Here is a 17,502-nt window from a genome sequence, read left to right on the forward strand (position 1 = left end):
TTCTGGAATCGAAGAAATCCTGTTAAAATCGTGGTGTAACGTTAACGCTGGTTTTTTTTAAAGGGTTATAAGCTAAAAATCGATATTTTGGGGGAATTTATACATTATCGATCAGCGGAAACGCAATGATTCGTTACGGGTAACGCAATTCCCTCTTCGGGTTGAAAATTAACTGTGGGAGCTCCCTCCCCCTCCCCTGAAAATTAGGAAATTTGAGCTGGGCTTGAGAAATTTGCTGTAAAATCAATAAAAAAAGGACCCGTGGCAGAAAGTGAAACTGGTTTTAGGCCGGTTTTGGCTGTTTTTCAACCAAAAAAAAAATAATAAATCGTCTGGTGGCGGAGCTGGCTCGAAAAGACGCTTCTGCCCTCAATAAGAATTTGTGATTTAACCAAAATACCCATTTCTAGCAGGGAAATGGGCTGGGAGGGGCGTGGGCCCTGCTTATACGGGCATCATGGGCTCTGTAGGCTCTGGTGATGGAGACTGGGGGTTACTGGGAGCACTGGGGCTAAGGGGTACTGGGAGCGCTGGGGAACTAGGCTGGGGGGGTACTGGAAACACAGACTGGGGGTTACTGGGAAGGCACTGGGGGCTCTAGGGCTGAGAGGAGGGTACTGGGAACAGTGGAAACACTGGTCTGGGAGGTACCTGGAGAGCACTGGGAGGTTACTGGGAGCACTGGGGCAGGGAGACAGCCCAGTCCCAGCATTGAGGGGGTACTGGGAGGGCACTGGGACAGGGAGACAGCCCAGTCCCAGCACTGGGGGATACTGGGAGGGCACTGGGACAGGGAGACAGCCCAGTCCCAGCACTGGGGGATACTGGGAGGGCACTGGGACAGGGAGACAGCCCAGTCCCAGCACTGGGGGAGTACTGGGAGGGCACTGGGACAGGGAGACAGCCCAGTCCCAGCACTGGGGGATACTGGGAGGGCACTGGGACAGGGAGACAGCCCAGTCCCAGCACTGGGGGAGTACTGGGAGGGCACTGGGACAGGGAGACAGCCCAGTCCCAGCACTGGGGGATACTGGGAGGGCACTGGGACAGGGAGACAGCCCAGTCCCAGCACTGGGGGATACTGGGAGGGCACTGGAGTGCCGCCATTCCCCCTCACCTCTCCTCAGGAGCCTCCTCAGCCTCCCTCGACGCCCCATTGGCTGAGCCACGCTGCCCATCTCAGCTCACAGCCAACCACCACCTTCTCTGTGCTCTGGGGGGCGGGTTTTCCACTTAGCACCTCCTCCCAGGGCCACCGCTGCCCATTGGCTGGCACCACCACTGTTCAGCCCGCCCCACCGCATGATAGGCCCCCCCCACACACTCCCGCCTCCTGGCACCGCCCAGCTCCCACCTCGCACCAATCAGGCACCTCTCTGGCATTTGGGGGCGGGAAGACACACACTCAGCACCATGGGCTGCCAGGCCCTGTCAATCAGGAGCAGGCAGGAAGCTAATTGGCTTCTGGGGGAAGGGAGGCAGGGCTTGACTGGCTCAAGGCCCCACCCCCTCCTGCCGCTGTGCCTTGTGGGGTGGGTGGGGAGGCCACGCCCCCCCTTGGAGTGGATGCCAGACCCCCAAGTGGATCCGGGCCCCCTCCCCGGACCCCCAGGTGGGCCCAGGGGTCCCCCACCCCCGGCCGCATCCAGCCCGACTCCTCGGGGACGAGCCACGCGCCTTTAATCAGCTTTTTTCAGCCCAAAAAACCCGCAGGCCAGAAACGGAGTGATCCCGGGGGAAAACACGCCGGAAACGGGTCGTTCTGCAGGAAAATGCCGGAAATGGGGCGATCGTGGAGGGAAGCAGCTGGAAAAACGAGGCAAAACTGCTGGAAAAATGCGGGAAATGGGTCATTCCGTGGAAAAATGCGGGAAATGGATCGTTCCACGGAAAAACGCGGGGAAAGGGGTCGTTCCACGGAAAAATGCGGGAAATGGATCGTTCCATGGAAAAACGCAGGGAAATGGGTCGTTCCATGGAAAAATGCGGGGAAACGGGTCGTTCCACGGAAAAATGCGGGAAATGGATCGTTCCATGGAAAAATGCGGGGAAACGGGTCATTCCATGGAAAAATGCGGGGAAATGGATCGTTCCATGGAAAAACGCGGGGAAACGGGTCGTTCCATGGAAAAATGCGGGAAATGGATCGTTCCACGGAAAAACGCAGGGAAACGGGTCGTTCCATGGAAAAATGCGGGGAAACGGGTCGTTCCACGGAAAAATGCGGGGAAACGGATCGTTCCACGGAAAAATGCGGGGAAACGGGTCGTTCCATGGAAAAATGCGGGAAAACTGGTCGTTCCACGGAAAAACGCGGGAAACGGGTCAAGCGTTGAGGAAAAATGCTGAAAATTAGTCGATCCCTGGAGAAAATGCTGGAAACGGGTCAGATCTGCAGGAAAAAATGCTGGAAACGAGGCGTTCCACGGAAAAATGATGGAAACTGGTCGTTTCTTAGAGCAAATGGTGGAAACGGGTGAAATCTGCAGGAAAAATGCTGGAAATGGGTCAAAACCACAGGAAAAATGCTGGAAACGGGTTGTTCCAAGGAAAAGCGCTGGAAGTGGCTCAGTCTTGGGGGAAAACGCTGGAAATCGGTCGTTTCTTGGAGAAAATGCTGAAAATGGGTCAAATCTGCAGGAAAAATGCTGGGAATTGGTTGTTCTTCGGGGAAAATACGAGAAATGGGTCAGATCCTGCAGGAAAAATGCTGGAAAACGGTTGTTTCACAGGAAAACGCAGGGAATTGTTCGATCCTGGGGGGAAGCAGCTGGATACGGATTGATTCTAGGGGAAAATGCTGGAAATTGGTCATTTCTTGGGGAAAATTCTGGAAAATGGGTCAAATCTGCAGGAAAAATCCTGGGAATTGGTTGTTCTTCGGGGAAAATACGAGAAATGGGTCAGATCCTGCAGGAAAAATGCTGGAAAATGGCTGTTTCACAGGAAAACGCAGGGAATTGTTCGATCCTGGGGGGAAGCAGCTGGATACGGATTGATTCTAGGGGAAAATGCTGGAAATTGGTCATTTCTTGGGGAAAATTCTGGAAAATGGGTCAAATCTGCAGGAAAAATCCTGGGAATTGGTTGTTCTTCGGGGAAAATACGAGAAATGGGTCAGATCCTTCAGGAAAAATTCTGGAAAACGGTTGTTTCACAGGAAAATGCAGGGAATTGTTCGATCCTGGGGGGAAGCAGCTGGATACGGATTGATTCTAGGGGAAAATGCTGGGAATTGGTCATTTCTTGGGGAAAATTCTGGAAAATGGGCCAGATACGCAGGAAAAATGCCGTAAACGGGTTGTTTTGCAGGTAAAACGCTGGAAAGAGGTCGGACCTGTGGGGAAAATGCTAAAACCAGGTTGTTCAGCAGGAAAAAAAAAAAAAAAAAAAATGCTGGAAATGGGTCAAGTCAGCAGGAAAACTGGGAAAAAGGGGTTGGAGCTGCAGGAAATACGCTGGAAATGGGTCGGATGTGCTGGAAAACTGCTGGAAATGGAGCAAATGTGCCAGAAACGGGTGGGTCCCGGGGGGGCACCCACTGTCACTTCTCCCACATGCAGCCCTCGGCGCTGTGGCTGGGCGGCCCCTCCCCTTCCTGGGGGTGAAAAGGGGCCACGCTGGGGTGAAACGAGGACAAAATGGGGCAGAGTTTCTGGTGGTTTCTTGCCAGATGCCCTGGGGGGACCCAGGGATCCAGGCAGCCTCCCCCGCGCCACCCCTGGCCCCCACCTCCTTTTGGTGGCAACCAGAGGACCCAGGTGTTTGGGTGCCCACCCAGCACCCCACGGGGACCCGGGTGCCCACCCAGCACCCCACAGGGACCCAGGTGCCCACCCAGCACCCCACGGGGACCCAGGTGTTTGGGTGCCCACCCAGCACCCCACAGGGACCCAGGTGCCCACCCAGCACCCCACGGGGACCCGGGTGCCCACCCAGCACCCCATGGGGACCCAGGCATTTGGGAACCCACCCAGCACCCCCAGGGGGACCTGGGTGCCCCCCCAGCACCCCACAGGGACCCAGGCGTTTGGGTGCCCCCCCAGCACCCCACGGGGACCCGGGTGCCCCCCCAGCACCCCACGGGGACCCAGGCGTTTGGGTGCCCCCCCAGCACCCCATGGGGACCCAGGTGCCCCCCCAGCACCCCATGGGGACCCAGGCATTTGGGAGCCCACCCAGCACCCCAGGGGGACCTGGATGCCCCCCCAGCACCCCACTAGGACCCAGGTGTTTGGGTGCCCCCCCAGCACCCCACGGGGACCCGGGTGCCCACCCAGCACCCCACGGGGACCCAGGTGTTTGGGTGCCCCCCCAGCACCCCACGGGGACCCGGGTGCCCCCCCAGCACCCCACGGGGACCCAGGCGTTTGGGTGCCCCCCCAGCACCCCACGGGGACCCGGGTGCCCACCCAGCACCCCACAGGGACCCAGGCGTTTGGGTGCCCCCCCAGCACCCCACGGGGACCCAGGCGTTTGGGTGCCCCCCCAGCACCCCACGGGGACCCAGGTGCCCCCCCAGCACCCCACGGGGACCCAGGCATTTGGGTGCCCGCCCAGCACCCCACGGGGACCCGGGTGCCCACCCAGCACCCCACAGGGACCCAGGCGTTTGGGTGCCCCCTCAGCACCCCACAGGGACCCAGGTGCCCCCCCAGCACCCCACGGGGACCCAGGCGTTTGGGTGCCCCCCCAGCACCCCACGGGGACCCAGGCATTTGGGAGCCCACCCAGCACCCCACGGGGACCCAGGCGTTTGGGTGCCCGCCCAGCACCCCAGGGGGACCCAGGTGCCCCCCAGCACCTCACGGGGACCCAGGCGTTTGGGTGCCCCCCCAGCACCCCATGGGGACCCAGGTGCCCCCCCAGCACCCCACGGGGACCCAGGCGTTTGGGTGCCCCCCCAGCACCCCATGGGGACCCAGGTGCCCCCCCAGCACCCCACAGGGACCCAGGCGTTTGGGTGCCCTTACCGTGACATAGGTGACACGTATCTCCGTGGTGGGCATCTCAGGGGGGTGCGCTTGTTGCCTCAGCACCCTAAACCAGCGCCGGTACTGCTCTGTCACCTGTGGACGGCACCCACAGTCGTGTCCTGAGTGTCCCTGTCCCCTCCCACACCTGGGTCCCCCCCCCCCCGTGGTACCTGCCGGTTGAGGACACAGTGCACGAGGAAGATGAAGGCTCCCTGTAGACTGTTGATGATGGTGAAGACGAAGGCCACCGCTATATTGTCCCCCTGCGCCTGCAGCAAGCCCAGAGCCCAGGTGCAACCCAGGATGCAGACGTGCGCCAGCGCCTTGAATGTCATCAGCCTGACGGAACACTCATTTTCCTCTTTTTTTCACCCAAAACCCATCCCAGATGTTTTTCCTCCTCCCCCCGCCCCCAAAAAACCCAACGCGTTTCCCGCTGACGCAAAAACCCACCGGGTGGTTTTTAAGGCTGTGACATCAGCGTTGAGGGAGGAGAGTTTATCCCGTAGAATCCAGAGGGTGGTGAGAAAAAATAGCAAATTAACCTGGGCGGAAAGCAGAAAACCCATCATTTTGCAAGACAGGGTCCACGGGGCATAAATTTGGGGTGGAAAAGGGTCACTGATGCAAAACCGTGCACCCTGGCGTGACCTTCGCCGAGCGCACCTAGTCCACGGGCTGTTTGCTTAACACCATCTGTAAATATACACGTGAATTTGCTCTTTTTATGCGAATCTCTAAAATTCCTCAATTTGGGGCCTGGATGGGGGGGGAGCCGTGGCCGCCATCATAAATTTGAGGTGGAAAAGGGGCCAACGGTGCAAAAAAAAAAATAAAAATCATTCACGCACCGTGGCGCGACCTCTGCCGAGTGCACCCAGCCCCTGGGGCGTTTGGCTAATGCTGTTCTTAAAGGTAAGTCTAAATTTGCTCTTTTTTTCTCCCAATTTTTTCCCCTCCGCCTCCTTTTAGCGACAGGACACCCACCAGGATGATGACACAGACGGGACCGAGGAAACTCCAGATGAAGCCTCCCTCCATGCTCAGCCAGCAGCTAAAAAGGGAGGAAAAAAAGGGAAGTAGACCCCAAAATCCCCAAAATCCCCGCGTCTGGATGCCGTGGCGTCTTTTTTTGGGGGTGATTTAAGCAAAACGCGTGATGTTCTCCATTGATGATCCCACCCCAACTTGGTTGACCCCAGCCTGGGTGCTGGTGGGACTCACTAGTGCTCAGTGCCGTAACCGTCAGGATGGACAGCGGCAGAGATGGCCACCACGATGGCCGGCGTGCCGTAGCCCACGGGGTAGATGTATCTTTTCCTGAAGCGACTGGCGCTGGTGTAGTTGAGGACACGTAGGTTCCTGACGGTGAGGAAGAGATGCAAACCCTCCAGGAACATCCAGGCGAAGCAGGCGAGGAAGAGGTAGTGGAGGAAGCCCGCCGTGATGGCGCACACCAGCTGGATGGGGGACATCGAGACCGTGTTGGGCTCCCCAGTGTCACCACAGTGTGGCCCAGGGAGGTGGTGGCATCTCCAGCACTTGGAGATGTTCCACACACCCCAACGTGGCCTCAAGGAATCTCAAGGAAGTGGAGATGCTTTGGGCTGGGGGCAGACTGGAGACGCCCAAAGGTCTCTTCCAAGCTGAGCTATCCCATAATTCAGTTGGCTCCACCCACCCAAAGAAAGAAGGGACCCAAGAGCCTTGAGGAACCTCAACTAGTTGGACCCACTTCGAGTGGAGATTGGTCTGGAGACCTCCAAACATCCTGTTCAACCTCATTTATCCTGTAATTCTGGGTGCTGACACCCACCCAGAGCAAGAAGGGAACCAACAACTTTGAAGAACCTCAACTATTTGGACCTGCTTTGAGTTGGGATTGGACCAAACCTTCCAACCTCAGTTATCCCATAATCCAGGTGCTTGCGCCCACCCAGCGTGAGATGGGACCCCCAGCAGAAGGTCTGCCGGAGCTATCAGGGTAGAGGCTACAGCCAAGAGCCATGACCCTGGGTCCTTTTCCCCACAAGCTCCTCAAGGACCTCGAGAAGGTCATTGGGGAGCTTGAGGAGGCCCCAAAGACCTCGTGGAGACCCAGAGGAGCAAAATGAGATGCTGAGGAGCCCCTGATGGCCCCAAGATGCTGAAGGAGACCCTGCGGAGCCTGTGGAGACCCCAAGGAGGCTCAAGGAGACCCTGCGGAGCCTGTGGAGACCCCAAGGAGGCTCAAAGGAGACCCTGAGGACCTCGTGGAGACCCCAAGGAGGCTCAAGGAGACCCTGAGGACCTCGTGGAGACCCCACGGAGGCTCAAGGAGACCCTGAGGACCTCGTGGAGACCCCAAGGAGGCTCAAGGAGACCCTGAGGACCTCGTGGAGACCCCAAGGAGGCTCAAGGAGACCCTGAGGACCTCGTGGAGACCCCACGGAGGCTCAAGGAGACCCTGAGGACCTCGTGGAGACCCCAAGGAGGCTCAAGGAGACCCTGAGGACCTCGTGGAGACCCCAAGGAGGCTCAAGGAGACCCTGAGGACCTCGTGGAGACCCCAAGGAGGCTCAAGGACACCCTGAGGAGTCTGTGGAGGCCCAAAGGAGGCTCAAGGACCCCCTGAGGAGCCCCTGAAGGCTCCAAGATGCTCAAGGAGACCCCGAGGAGCCTGTGGAGACCCAAAGGAGGCTCAAGGAGACCCTGAGGAGCCTGTGGAGACCCCAAGGAGGCTCAAGGAGACCCCGAGGAGCCTGTGGAGACCCCAAGGAGGCTCAAGGAGACCCCGAGGAGCCTGTGGAGATCCCAAGGAGGCTCAAGGAGACCCCGAGGAGCCCCTGAAGGCCCCAAGATGCTCAAGGAGACCCCGAGGAGCCCGTACCCGGTTGGCAGTGTGGGTCACGGCCACGAGGAAGAGGAGGTCAGCAGCGAAGAGGCAGATGCTGAGCTGCAGGTGGAGGGTGACGCTGACACTCCAAAGCGAGCGGCACAGGAGGAAGGTGATGATGGCGAGGAAGAGGCAGACCAGCGACACTGACATCCCCACGTAGGTCACCACCGTCAGCGCCCAGCTCTCCTATGGGCGACATCACACGCGTGACATCACGCGAGTCCCATCCGGCCACACGCAACCATGCGGGAAGGAAGAAAACACCCCCAAAAATGGGTATTTTAAGGGTGCAAACGGGATCTTACCGTGATGGGGCGGATGGCGGTGAGGATGGCGAAGGTGGAGAAGTGGGTGCAGGCGCAGATGGAGCGAAGGGTGTCACCCCCGACGCGGGTGCAACCCGAGGGCGTCCAGCAACCTTTGGTGCCCACCGCCTGCCAGGACACGCAGCGCGGCTCCTCGCCCGCCCGCAGCGCCTGCTGAGCACGGCCCGCTCGACGCACGTCCTGCGGCCCCGGGGAGGGGCCCTGCCGCCCCTCCCCGCCCTCGGTTTGGGTGTGGAACGGGGCGGGGCTGGGCTGGGCTTGAATTTGCAGCGCGACGGGGATGCGCCGACGCCGAATTTGCACGGGATCCGAATTTGCAGCAGGATGGAGATGCACCAAACCCAAATTTGCACCAGGATGCACCAGGATCCGAATTTGCACCAGGATTGGGATGCAGCGATCCCAAATTTGCACCAGAATTGGGATGCACCAAACCCAAATTTGCATCAGGATGCACCAGGATCCGAATTTGCACCAGGACTGGGATGCAGCGATCCCAAATTTGCACCAGAATTGGGATGCACCAAACCCAAATTTGCACCAGGATCCGAATTTGCACCAGGATTGGGATGCAGTGATCCCAAATTTGCACCAGGATTGGGATGCACCAAACCCAAATTTGCATCAGGATGCACCAGGATCCGAATTTGCACCAGGATCAGGATGCACCAGGATTCAAATTTGCACCAGGATTGGGATGCAGCGATGCCAAATTCGCACCAGGATCCAAATTTGCACCAGGATTAGGATGCACTGAATCCAGATTTGCACCATGATGGGAACGTACCAACCCCAAATTTGCAGAGGATCCAGATTTCCACCAGGATGGAGATGCACCGAAACCAAATTTGTACCGAGACAGGGATGCACCAGCCCTAAATTTACACGGGATCCAAATTTGCACCAGGATGGAGATGCACCAAAACCAAATTTGCATCAGGATCCAAATTCGCACCAGGATTGGGATGCAGCGATCCCAAATTGGTACCGAGATCTGGATTTGTACCTGGTTGGGGATGCACCAACCCTGAATTTGCACAGGATCTGGATTTCCACCAGGATGGAGGTGCACCAAAGCCAAATTTGCACCGAGTCGAGGATGCATCAACCCTAAATTTGCACGGGATCCAAATTTGCACCAGGACAGGGGTGCATCAGATCCAAATTTGCACTGGGATGAGGATGCACTGACCCTGGATTTACACGGGATCCAAATTTGCAGCAGGATTGGGATGCACCAAACCCAAATTTGCACCAGGATGCACCAGGATCCGAATTTGCACCAGGATCGGGATGCAGTGATCCCAAATTTGCACCAGGATTGGGATGCACCAAACCCAAAAATTGCACCAGGATGCACCAGGATCCGAATTTGCACCAGGATCGGGATGCAGCGATCCCAAATTTGCACCAGGATTGGGATGCACCAAACCCAAAAATTGCACCAGGATGCACCAGGATCCGAATTTGCACCAGGATTGGGATGCAGCGATCCCAAATTTGCACCAGGATCCAAATTTGCACCAGGATCAGGATGCACCAGGATTCAAATTTGCAGCAGGATTGAGATGCACCAAACCCAAATTTGCACCAGCATGCACCAGGATCCGAATTTGCACCAGGATCAGGATGCACCAGGATTCAAATTTGCACCAGGATTGGGATGCACCAAACCCAAATTTGCATCAGGATGCACCAGGATCCGAATTTGCACCAGGATCAGGATGCACCAGGATCCAAATTTGCACCAGGATTGGGATGCAGCGATGCCAAATTCGCACCAGGATCCAAATTTGCACCAGGATTAGGATGCACTGAATCCAGATTTGCACCATGATGGGAACGTACCAACCCCAAATTTGCAGAGGATCCAGATTTCCACCAGGATGGAGATGCACCGAAACCAAATTTGTACCGAGACAGGGATGCACCAGCCCTAAATTTACACGGGATCCAAATTTGCACCAGGATGGAGATGCACCAAAACCAAATTTGCATCAGGATCCAAATTCGCACCAGGATTGGGATGCAGCGATCCCAAATTTGTACCGAGATCTGGATTTGTACCTGGTTGGGGATGCACCAAGCCTGAATTTGCACAGGATCTGGATTTCCACCAGGATGGAGGTGCACCAAAGCCAAATTTGCACCGAGTCGAGGATGCATCAACCCTAAATTTGCACGGGATCCAAATTTGCACCAGGACAGGGGTGCATCAGATCCAAATTTGCACTGGGATGAGGATGCACTGACCCTGGATTTACACAGGATCCAAATTTGCAGCAGGATGGAGATGCACTAAAACCAAATTCGCACCAGGATTGGGATGCAGCGATCCCAAATTTGCATCAAGATCTGGATTTGCAGCTGGTTGGGGATGCACCGACCCTGAATTTGCGCAGGATCTGGATTTCCACCAGGATGGAGGTGCACCAAAACCAAATCTGCACCGAGTCGGGGATGCACCAACCCCAAATTTGCACGGGATCCAAATTTGCACCAGGACAGAGATGCATCAGATCCAAATTTGCACTGGGATGGGAATGCACTGAATCCCAGTTTGCACTGGATCCAAATTTGCACCAGCACGGGGATGAGCTGAATCTTGTACCAGGGCAGGGATGCACCAAATTCGAATTAGCACCAGGGTGGGGATGCACCAACCCCGAATTTGCATCAGGGTGGGGATGCATGGAACTGAATTTGCACAGGATGCAGATTCACGCAGGGATGGGGCTGCACCAAGTCCGAATTTGCATCAGGATGGGGATGCACCAACCCCAAAATTTGCACAGGAGCCAAATTTGCACCGGAACAGGGCTGCACCGACCCCAAATTTGCAGAGAATCCAAATTTGCACTGGGACAGGGATGCGCCGACCCCAAATTTGCAGAGAATCCAAATTTGCACCAAAACAGGGATGCGCCGACCCCAAATTTGCATCAGAACAGGGATGCACCAACCCCAAATTTGCCCCGGGATGGGGATTCACCCCAAAATTCACCATCTCCAAATTTGCACCGTGGTGATGTCCGTTGCCAACCCCACCGTAATGTGGTCCACCGCACTTAATGCGACAAACCCTGCTGTGCTTCCTCGTGCAAATCCCCACCCCGTGCAAATCCCCAGCAGCCCCCCCAAAACCCCGGGGCAGCCCCCCCCCCAGCACCCACCGTGCGGTGCTGCAGGGTGACGTTGAAGGTGACGTTGAAGGTGACGCCCGGTTTCCCCACGGTGCCGCCGACCACGCGGGAGTTGAGCCTTCCCTGGCGCTCCGTGATGCCGCTCAGCAACTCCTCTACCTCCTTGTAGACGATGAAGGCCACTGCACGTTTGCCTGCCCGGAGAACGGGGTCCAAAAAACACCCCCAAAATACCAAATTTGGGGTTTTTTTGGAGCTTTTTGGGGTTTTTTTGGAGCTTTTTGGGGGTTTTTTTGGAGCTTTTTGGGTTTTTTTTGGAGCTTTTTGGGGTTTTTGCAGCAGCGTGGTGGCCGTACCTGCCTGGGCGTTGCTCACCACCTCATGACAGCTGATGGTCAGGTTCTCCTCGCCCACCGCCAGCACCAACGTGGTCTTGGGGCAGTTGTCATGCACCACCTCCACCGTGGCCTCTGATTTGGGGTGAAAAAAGGCCTTTTTGGGGGTCTTTTGCTTGCCCTGGGTGCCACTGTGCTCTCGCAGAGCCCGGGGAAGGGATGCAGCGATGCCACCAAGCCGGTTCTCGAGGCGCTGCAATGCTTTTAGGGGGCGTTGCGATGGTTCTTTTTGGGGTGCTGCAAGGATTCAGGGGGGGCTTTGGGGGCACCCATGGGTGCTGACATACCCATAGTGGAGGTCCTGAAGTTTTGGGGGCTGGAGGCAGGACCCGTGAGAGCCGCCTGCAGAACCAGGGCTTCGGTGCTCTGCAGGAAGAGCTCGGTGGCTTCGGTGGTGGTGGGGGGGTGGAGACCCTTGAACGCCTGCGTCTGCAGCTGCTCCAGCACGGTCTGGGGGGGGGGGTCAAGGGGGAGCACACGCGTGTGTCGGGGCACACGCGTGTGTCAGAGGTGTGCGGGGGTGCACACGGGGGAGGGCGATGCAGGGGACGGATGCAGATGGGGATGCACGGGGCGATGGGGGTGCACATGGGGATGGACACGTGTGGGTGCACACGTGTGCGGGGGTGCACACGGGGATACACACGGGATGGACACATGTGGGATGCACATGTGTGCAGGGGTGCACACGGGATGGACATGCATGGGATACACACGGGATGGATACGTGTAGGAGTGCACACGTGTGCAGGGGTGCACATGGGATGGAGACGCGTGGGTGCACATGTGTGCAGGGGTGCACACGGGATGGACATGTGTGGGGTGCACACGTGTGCAGGGGTGCACATGGGATGGACATGCATGGGATACACACGGGATGGACACGTGTAGGGGTGCACACGTGTGCAGGGGTGCACATGGGATGGACACGCATGGGATACACATGGGATGGACACGTGTAGGGGTGCACACATGTGCAGGGGGGCACATGGGATGGACATGTATAGGGGATACACACAAGTAGGGGCGCACAGTGGGTATGGACACATGTAGGGGACAGACACGGGACACACACATGTGCAAGGGATAGACACCGGGATGGACACGTGTAGGGGATGCACAGGAGCATGGACACGTGTAGGGGATGGACATAGAAATGCACACGTGTAGGGGACACACATACAGGACAGACACAGGCCATGGACACGTGGAGGACGCACATGTGTAAGGGCTGGACATGGGCTTGCACACACATGTAGGGGATGGACATGGGATGCACATGTGTAAGGGATTGACATGGGATGCACATGTGTAGGGGATGGACATGGGATGCACATGTGTAGGGACTGGGCTTGGGGTTGCACATGGAAATGCACCCACGTGTAGGGGGTGGACATGGGATGCACACGTGTAGGGGTGCACACGGACACACGGACACACGGACACGCCCAGCCCCGGGCACACACGGGTGCCCCCCCGCGTCACCTGCAGGTTGCTTTCCGTGGGCCGGGCGCAGGCGGCCTCCAGGAGCCGCTGGGTGCCCTGCAGCTGGGTGCAGAACACGGCGCCCGGCGGGGTCTGGGGTGCAGGGGTGTCAGCATCGACCCGCACCCCGCGGGCGTCTGTCTGTCCGTCCTTCCTCCCCGCCGCCAGCCCCCCATCCTCCATCCCTCCCTCCGTCCCTCCAACCGTCCGTCTGTCCCTCTCTCCATCCCTCCCTCCGCGTCCGTCCCTCCCTCCCTGTCCCTCCACATCTCCCTCTGTCCCTCCCTCCCTCCCTCCGTCCGTCTGTCCCTCCCTCCGTTCCCCACCCCTCCCTCTGTCCACCTGCCTGTCCCTCCCTCCCTCCAATCCTCCCTCCGTCTGTCCCTCCATCCCTCACTCCGACCATCTCCCTGTTCCTCCCTCCCTCTGTCCATCCGTCTGTCCCTCTGTCCATCCCTCCCTCTGTCCATCTGTCTGTCCTCCCATCCCTCCCTCTGTCCATCCGTCTGTCCCTCTGTCCTCCCATCCCTCCCCCTGTCCATCCATCCCTCCCTCTGTCCATCCGTCTGTCCCTCTGTCCCTCCCTCCCTCCGTCCATCTGTCTGTCCTCCCATCCCTCCCTCTGTCCATCCGTCTGTCCCTCTGTCCTCCCATCCCTCCCCCTGTCCATCCATCCCTCCCTCTGTCCATCCGTCTGTCCCTCTGTCCCTCCCTCCCTCCGTCCATCTGTCTGTCCTCCCATCCCTCCCCCCGTCCATCCATCCCTCCCTGTGTCCATCTGTCTGTCCCTCCATCCCTCCAACCATCCATCTGTCCCTCCATCCCTCCCTCTGTCCATCCATCTGTCCCTCTGTCCCTCCCTCCATCCCCCCTCTGTCCATCCCTCTGTCCTTCCATCCCTCCCTCCGTCCCTCCATCCCTCCCTCTGTCCCTCTCTCCATCCCTCTGTCCATCCGCCCCTCCATCCCCCCTCTGTCCATCCGTCTCTCCCTCCATCCCTCCCTCTGTCCATCCGTCTGTCCCTCTGTCCCTCCCTCCATCCGTCCCTCCCTCCATCCCCCCTCTGTCCTTCCATCCCTCCCTCCATCCCTCCCCCCCCGCTTTGCTCCCACACCCCCTTGTCCCCCCCAAACCCCCACCTTGGGGTCCCTGCACGCCCTCCTGGCCTCCTCCAAGATGGAGATGTTACAGGTGGACTCTGGTCTGGGGCTAAACCCTGCGGATTTGGGGCAGTTTGGGGCCTTTTGGGGAGGGGGGGCCCCCATCCTGCCCTGTGGCGCGGGGGGGGGCTCAGCACCCCCAGAATGGGGGGGAAAAGGAGCGTAAAGGGTTAAAAAGGGGGGGGTAAAGGGTTAAAAAGGGGGGGAATGGTAAAAGTGGGGTGTTTGCCCCCTTACCCTGGCAGGAGATGATGGAAGAGTTTTGGGGGGTGGGGGCCATGCCGGGGGGGCACCCACAGACCCAGGGGCCCCTCTGGGACCCCACCGTCCGCTGACGCAGGCAGCAGCTGTTGATGGAGCAGAAGTGGGGACCACAGGACGCTGTGGGGGACATGGGGGGGGGGGACGTTGGAGGGACCCAGGTCTGAGCCTGACCCCCCCCTCGATCTCCTGCTGTGACCCCCAGATTCCCCCCAGCTCCCCTCCCTTCACAGCCCCCCCCAACCCCTCACAGCCCCCCAAAACCCCCCCCAGACCCCCCCACTCACCTGTCTGGTCACCCTCAGTGGGGGGGAGGTGGCTCAGGAGGTGGCACAGCACTGGGGGGGGGACACACGACACAGGGGGACATCAGCACCCCAGTGGACCCCCCCCTCGAGGAGTGACCCCCCCCGGATCAACTCCCCCATAGGGTTCAAACCCTACTTTTGGGGGTCCAACCCTTCTTTTGGGGGGGTCAAACCCCATTATCAGTGCTCAAAATCCCCTTTTGGGGGGGGTCAAACCTTAATTTTTGGGGCTCAAGCCCTCCTTTTGGGGCTCATTCTTCCCCCATCAGGGCTCAACCTTCCCCTTTTGGGGTTAAACACCCCCTTTTTGGGCTCCACGCCTCATCAGGGCTCAAAACCTTCTTTTGGGGGCTCAAACCCCTCCTTTTGGGATCAAACCCCTCCTTTTGGGGGTTCATGCTACCCATATGAGAGCTCAGAACCCCCTTTTTGTGGCTCACCCCCCCTCAAAGTTCAAACCCTTCTTTTGGGGGCTCAATCGCCCCCATGAGGTATCAACCCCCCCCATGAGGTATCAACCCCTCCCTTTTGGGGGCTCAACCCCCCCCTTTTTGGGGGCTCAACCCCCCCCTTTTTGGGGCTCAGGACCCCATTTTGGGGGCTCAACCTCCACCCCCCAGGCTCAAACCCATCATTTAGGGACTCAACCTCCCATTTCAGGGCTTGACACCCCCCTTCTCAGCTCCAGAAGCCCCATTTTGGGGCGATTTCAGGCCATTTTGGGCGGCAGCTCTTACAGCCCCGACCTACTTCCATCCCTGCCTCAGTTTCCCTTTTCCCATTTCCCTCCATTTCACCCCAAAATACCCCCTGAGGGGGGAGGGGGCATGACTCACCCCAGAGACAGGCGGCGAGGGGGCACCCCATGACAGGAGACAGGACAGGGGACGCGGTGGCCCCGCGGCGCTGGTGGCAGAGGGGAAGTGGCACCGGAACGGCCCCAAAACCACCGAACGGCCCCAAAAACCGCTTCCCCCCCCCCCGCCCCGGTGTGGGCTGAGGCCTGAGGCTGCTCATGGCACGTAACAGTGGTGATGGAGCTCCCCCGCCCGGACGCCTGGGTCTGTTCTTGGAGGGACCTCGTCCATGTTCTCTGCCCGGGTGCCTGGGTCCCTTCTTGGAGATGTTGACCCCATGGCCTCATCCCCATCTGGACAACTGGGTTCCTCCCTAGTGAAGGTGACCTTACAATCTTCTCCACGTCCCCTCTCTGGACACCTGGGTCTCTTCCTGGAGACATTAACCCCACGGTCTCATCCCTGCCCGGACGTCTGGGTCCCCTCATGGAAACATCAACCCCATGGACTCATCCCTGCCCAGACAACCGGGTCCCTTCCTGGAGACATCAACTCCATGGTCTCATCCCTGCTTGGATGCCTGGGTCCCCTCCTGGACATCTGGGTCCCTTCCTGGAGACATCAACCCCATGGTCTCATCCCTGCCCAGACGTCTGGGTCCCTTCCTGGATGTCTGGGTCCCTTCCTGGACGTCTGGGTCCCCTCCTGGAGACATCAACCCCATGGTCTCATCCCTGCCCAGACGTCTGGGTCCTTCCTGGACAACCGGGTCCCTTCCTGGAGACATCAACCCCACGGTCTCATCCCTGCCCGGACGTCTGGGTCCCCTCATGGAAACATCAACCCCATGGACTCATCCCTGCCCAGACAACCGGGTCCCTTCCTGGAGACATCAACCCCATGGTCTCATCCCTGCCCAGACGTCTGGGTCCCTTCCTGGAGACATCAACCCCACGGTCTCATCCCTGCCCAGACATCCGGGTCCCTTCCTGGAGACATCAACCCCATGGTCTCATCCCTGCCCAGACGTCTGGGTCCCTTCCTGGAGACATCAACCCCATGGCCTCATCCCTGCCCGGACGTCTGGGTCCCTTCCTGGACGTCTGGGTCCCTTCCTGGAGACATCAACCCCACGGTCTCATCCCTGCCCGGACGCCTGGGTCCCTTCCTGGAGACATCAACCCCACGGTCTCATCCCTGCCCAGACATCCGGGTCCCTTCCTGGAGACATCAACCCCATGGTCTCATCCCTGCCCAGACGTCTGGGTCCCTTCCTGGAGACATCAACCCCATGGCCTCATCCCTGCCCGGACGTCTGGGTCCCTTCCTGGACATCTGGGTCCCTTCCTGGAGACATCAACCCCATGGCCTCATCCCTGCCCGGACGTCTGGGTCCCTTCCTGGAGACATCAACCCCATGGCCTCATCCCTGCCGGGACGTCTGGGTCCCTTCCTGGACGTCTGGGTCCCTTCCTGGAGACATCAACCCCATGGCCTCATCCCTGCCCAGACAACCGGGTCCCTTCCTGGACGTCTGGGTCCCTTCCTGGAGACATCAACCCCATGGCCTCATCCCTGCCCGGACGTCTGGGTCCCTTCCTGGACGTCTGGGTCCCTTCCTGGAGACATCAACCCCATGGCCTCATCCCTGCCCGGACGTCTGGGTCCCTTCCTGGAGACATCAACCCCATGGCCTCATCCCTGCCCGGACGTCTGGGTCCCTTCCTGGAGACATCAACCCCATGGCCTCATCCCTGCCCAGACGTCTGGGTC

The 17,502-nt window shown here is 58.9% G+C and overlaps 1 protein-coding gene across 1 annotated transcript; it reads right to left on the bottom strand.

Annotated features, from left to right (window-relative positions):
• Nucleotides 1–1,672: 1,672 nt before the first annotated feature.
• On the bottom strand, nucleotides 1,673–15,876 carry LOC142073896 (adhesion G protein-coupled receptor E3-like). The gene is made up of 16 exons (XM_075134150.1): nucleotides 15,769–15,876; nucleotides 14,912–14,962; nucleotides 14,601–14,744; nucleotides 14,343–14,401; nucleotides 13,204–13,296; nucleotides 12,006–12,168; nucleotides 11,680–11,793; nucleotides 11,354–11,517; nucleotides 8,160–8,330; nucleotides 7,846–8,040; nucleotides 6,201–6,436; nucleotides 5,964–6,030; nucleotides 5,430–5,521; nucleotides 5,147–5,315; nucleotides 4,974–5,069; nucleotides 1,673–3,598 (listed from the first exon to the last, which is right to left on the bottom strand). The coding sequence occupies exons 1-16, from the start codon at nucleotides 15,797–15,799 to the stop codon at nucleotides 3,545–3,547; spliced, it is 1,899 nt and encodes a 632-aa protein (XP_074990251.1). The 5' UTR covers nucleotides 15,800–15,876; the 3' UTR covers nucleotides 1,673–3,544.
• Nucleotides 15,877–17,502: the final 1,626 nt, after the last annotated feature.

The sequence above is a fragment of the Calonectris borealis genome, chromosome 31 (assembly GCF_964195595.1).
Source record: "Calonectris borealis chromosome 31, bCalBor7.hap1.2, whole genome shotgun sequence".
Taxonomy (NCBI): Eukaryota; Metazoa; Chordata; class Aves; order Procellariiformes; family Procellariidae; genus Calonectris; species Calonectris borealis.

Bases quoted from the DNA above. Each gene is read 5' to 3' on its own strand.
- LOC142073896 (XM_075134150.1), bottom strand. From the start codon at position 15,799: ATGGGGTGCCCCCTCGCCGCCTGTCTCTGGG. The intron at 6,437-7,845 runs GTACGGGCTCCT...TCCCCCATCCAG, and splicing joins TGACCCACACTGCCAACCGG to CTGGTGTGCGCCATCACGGC. The intron at 5,070-5,146 runs GTACCACGGGGG...TGCCGTCCACAG, and splicing joins ACTGTGTCCTCAACCGGCAG to GTGACAGAGCAGTACCGGCG.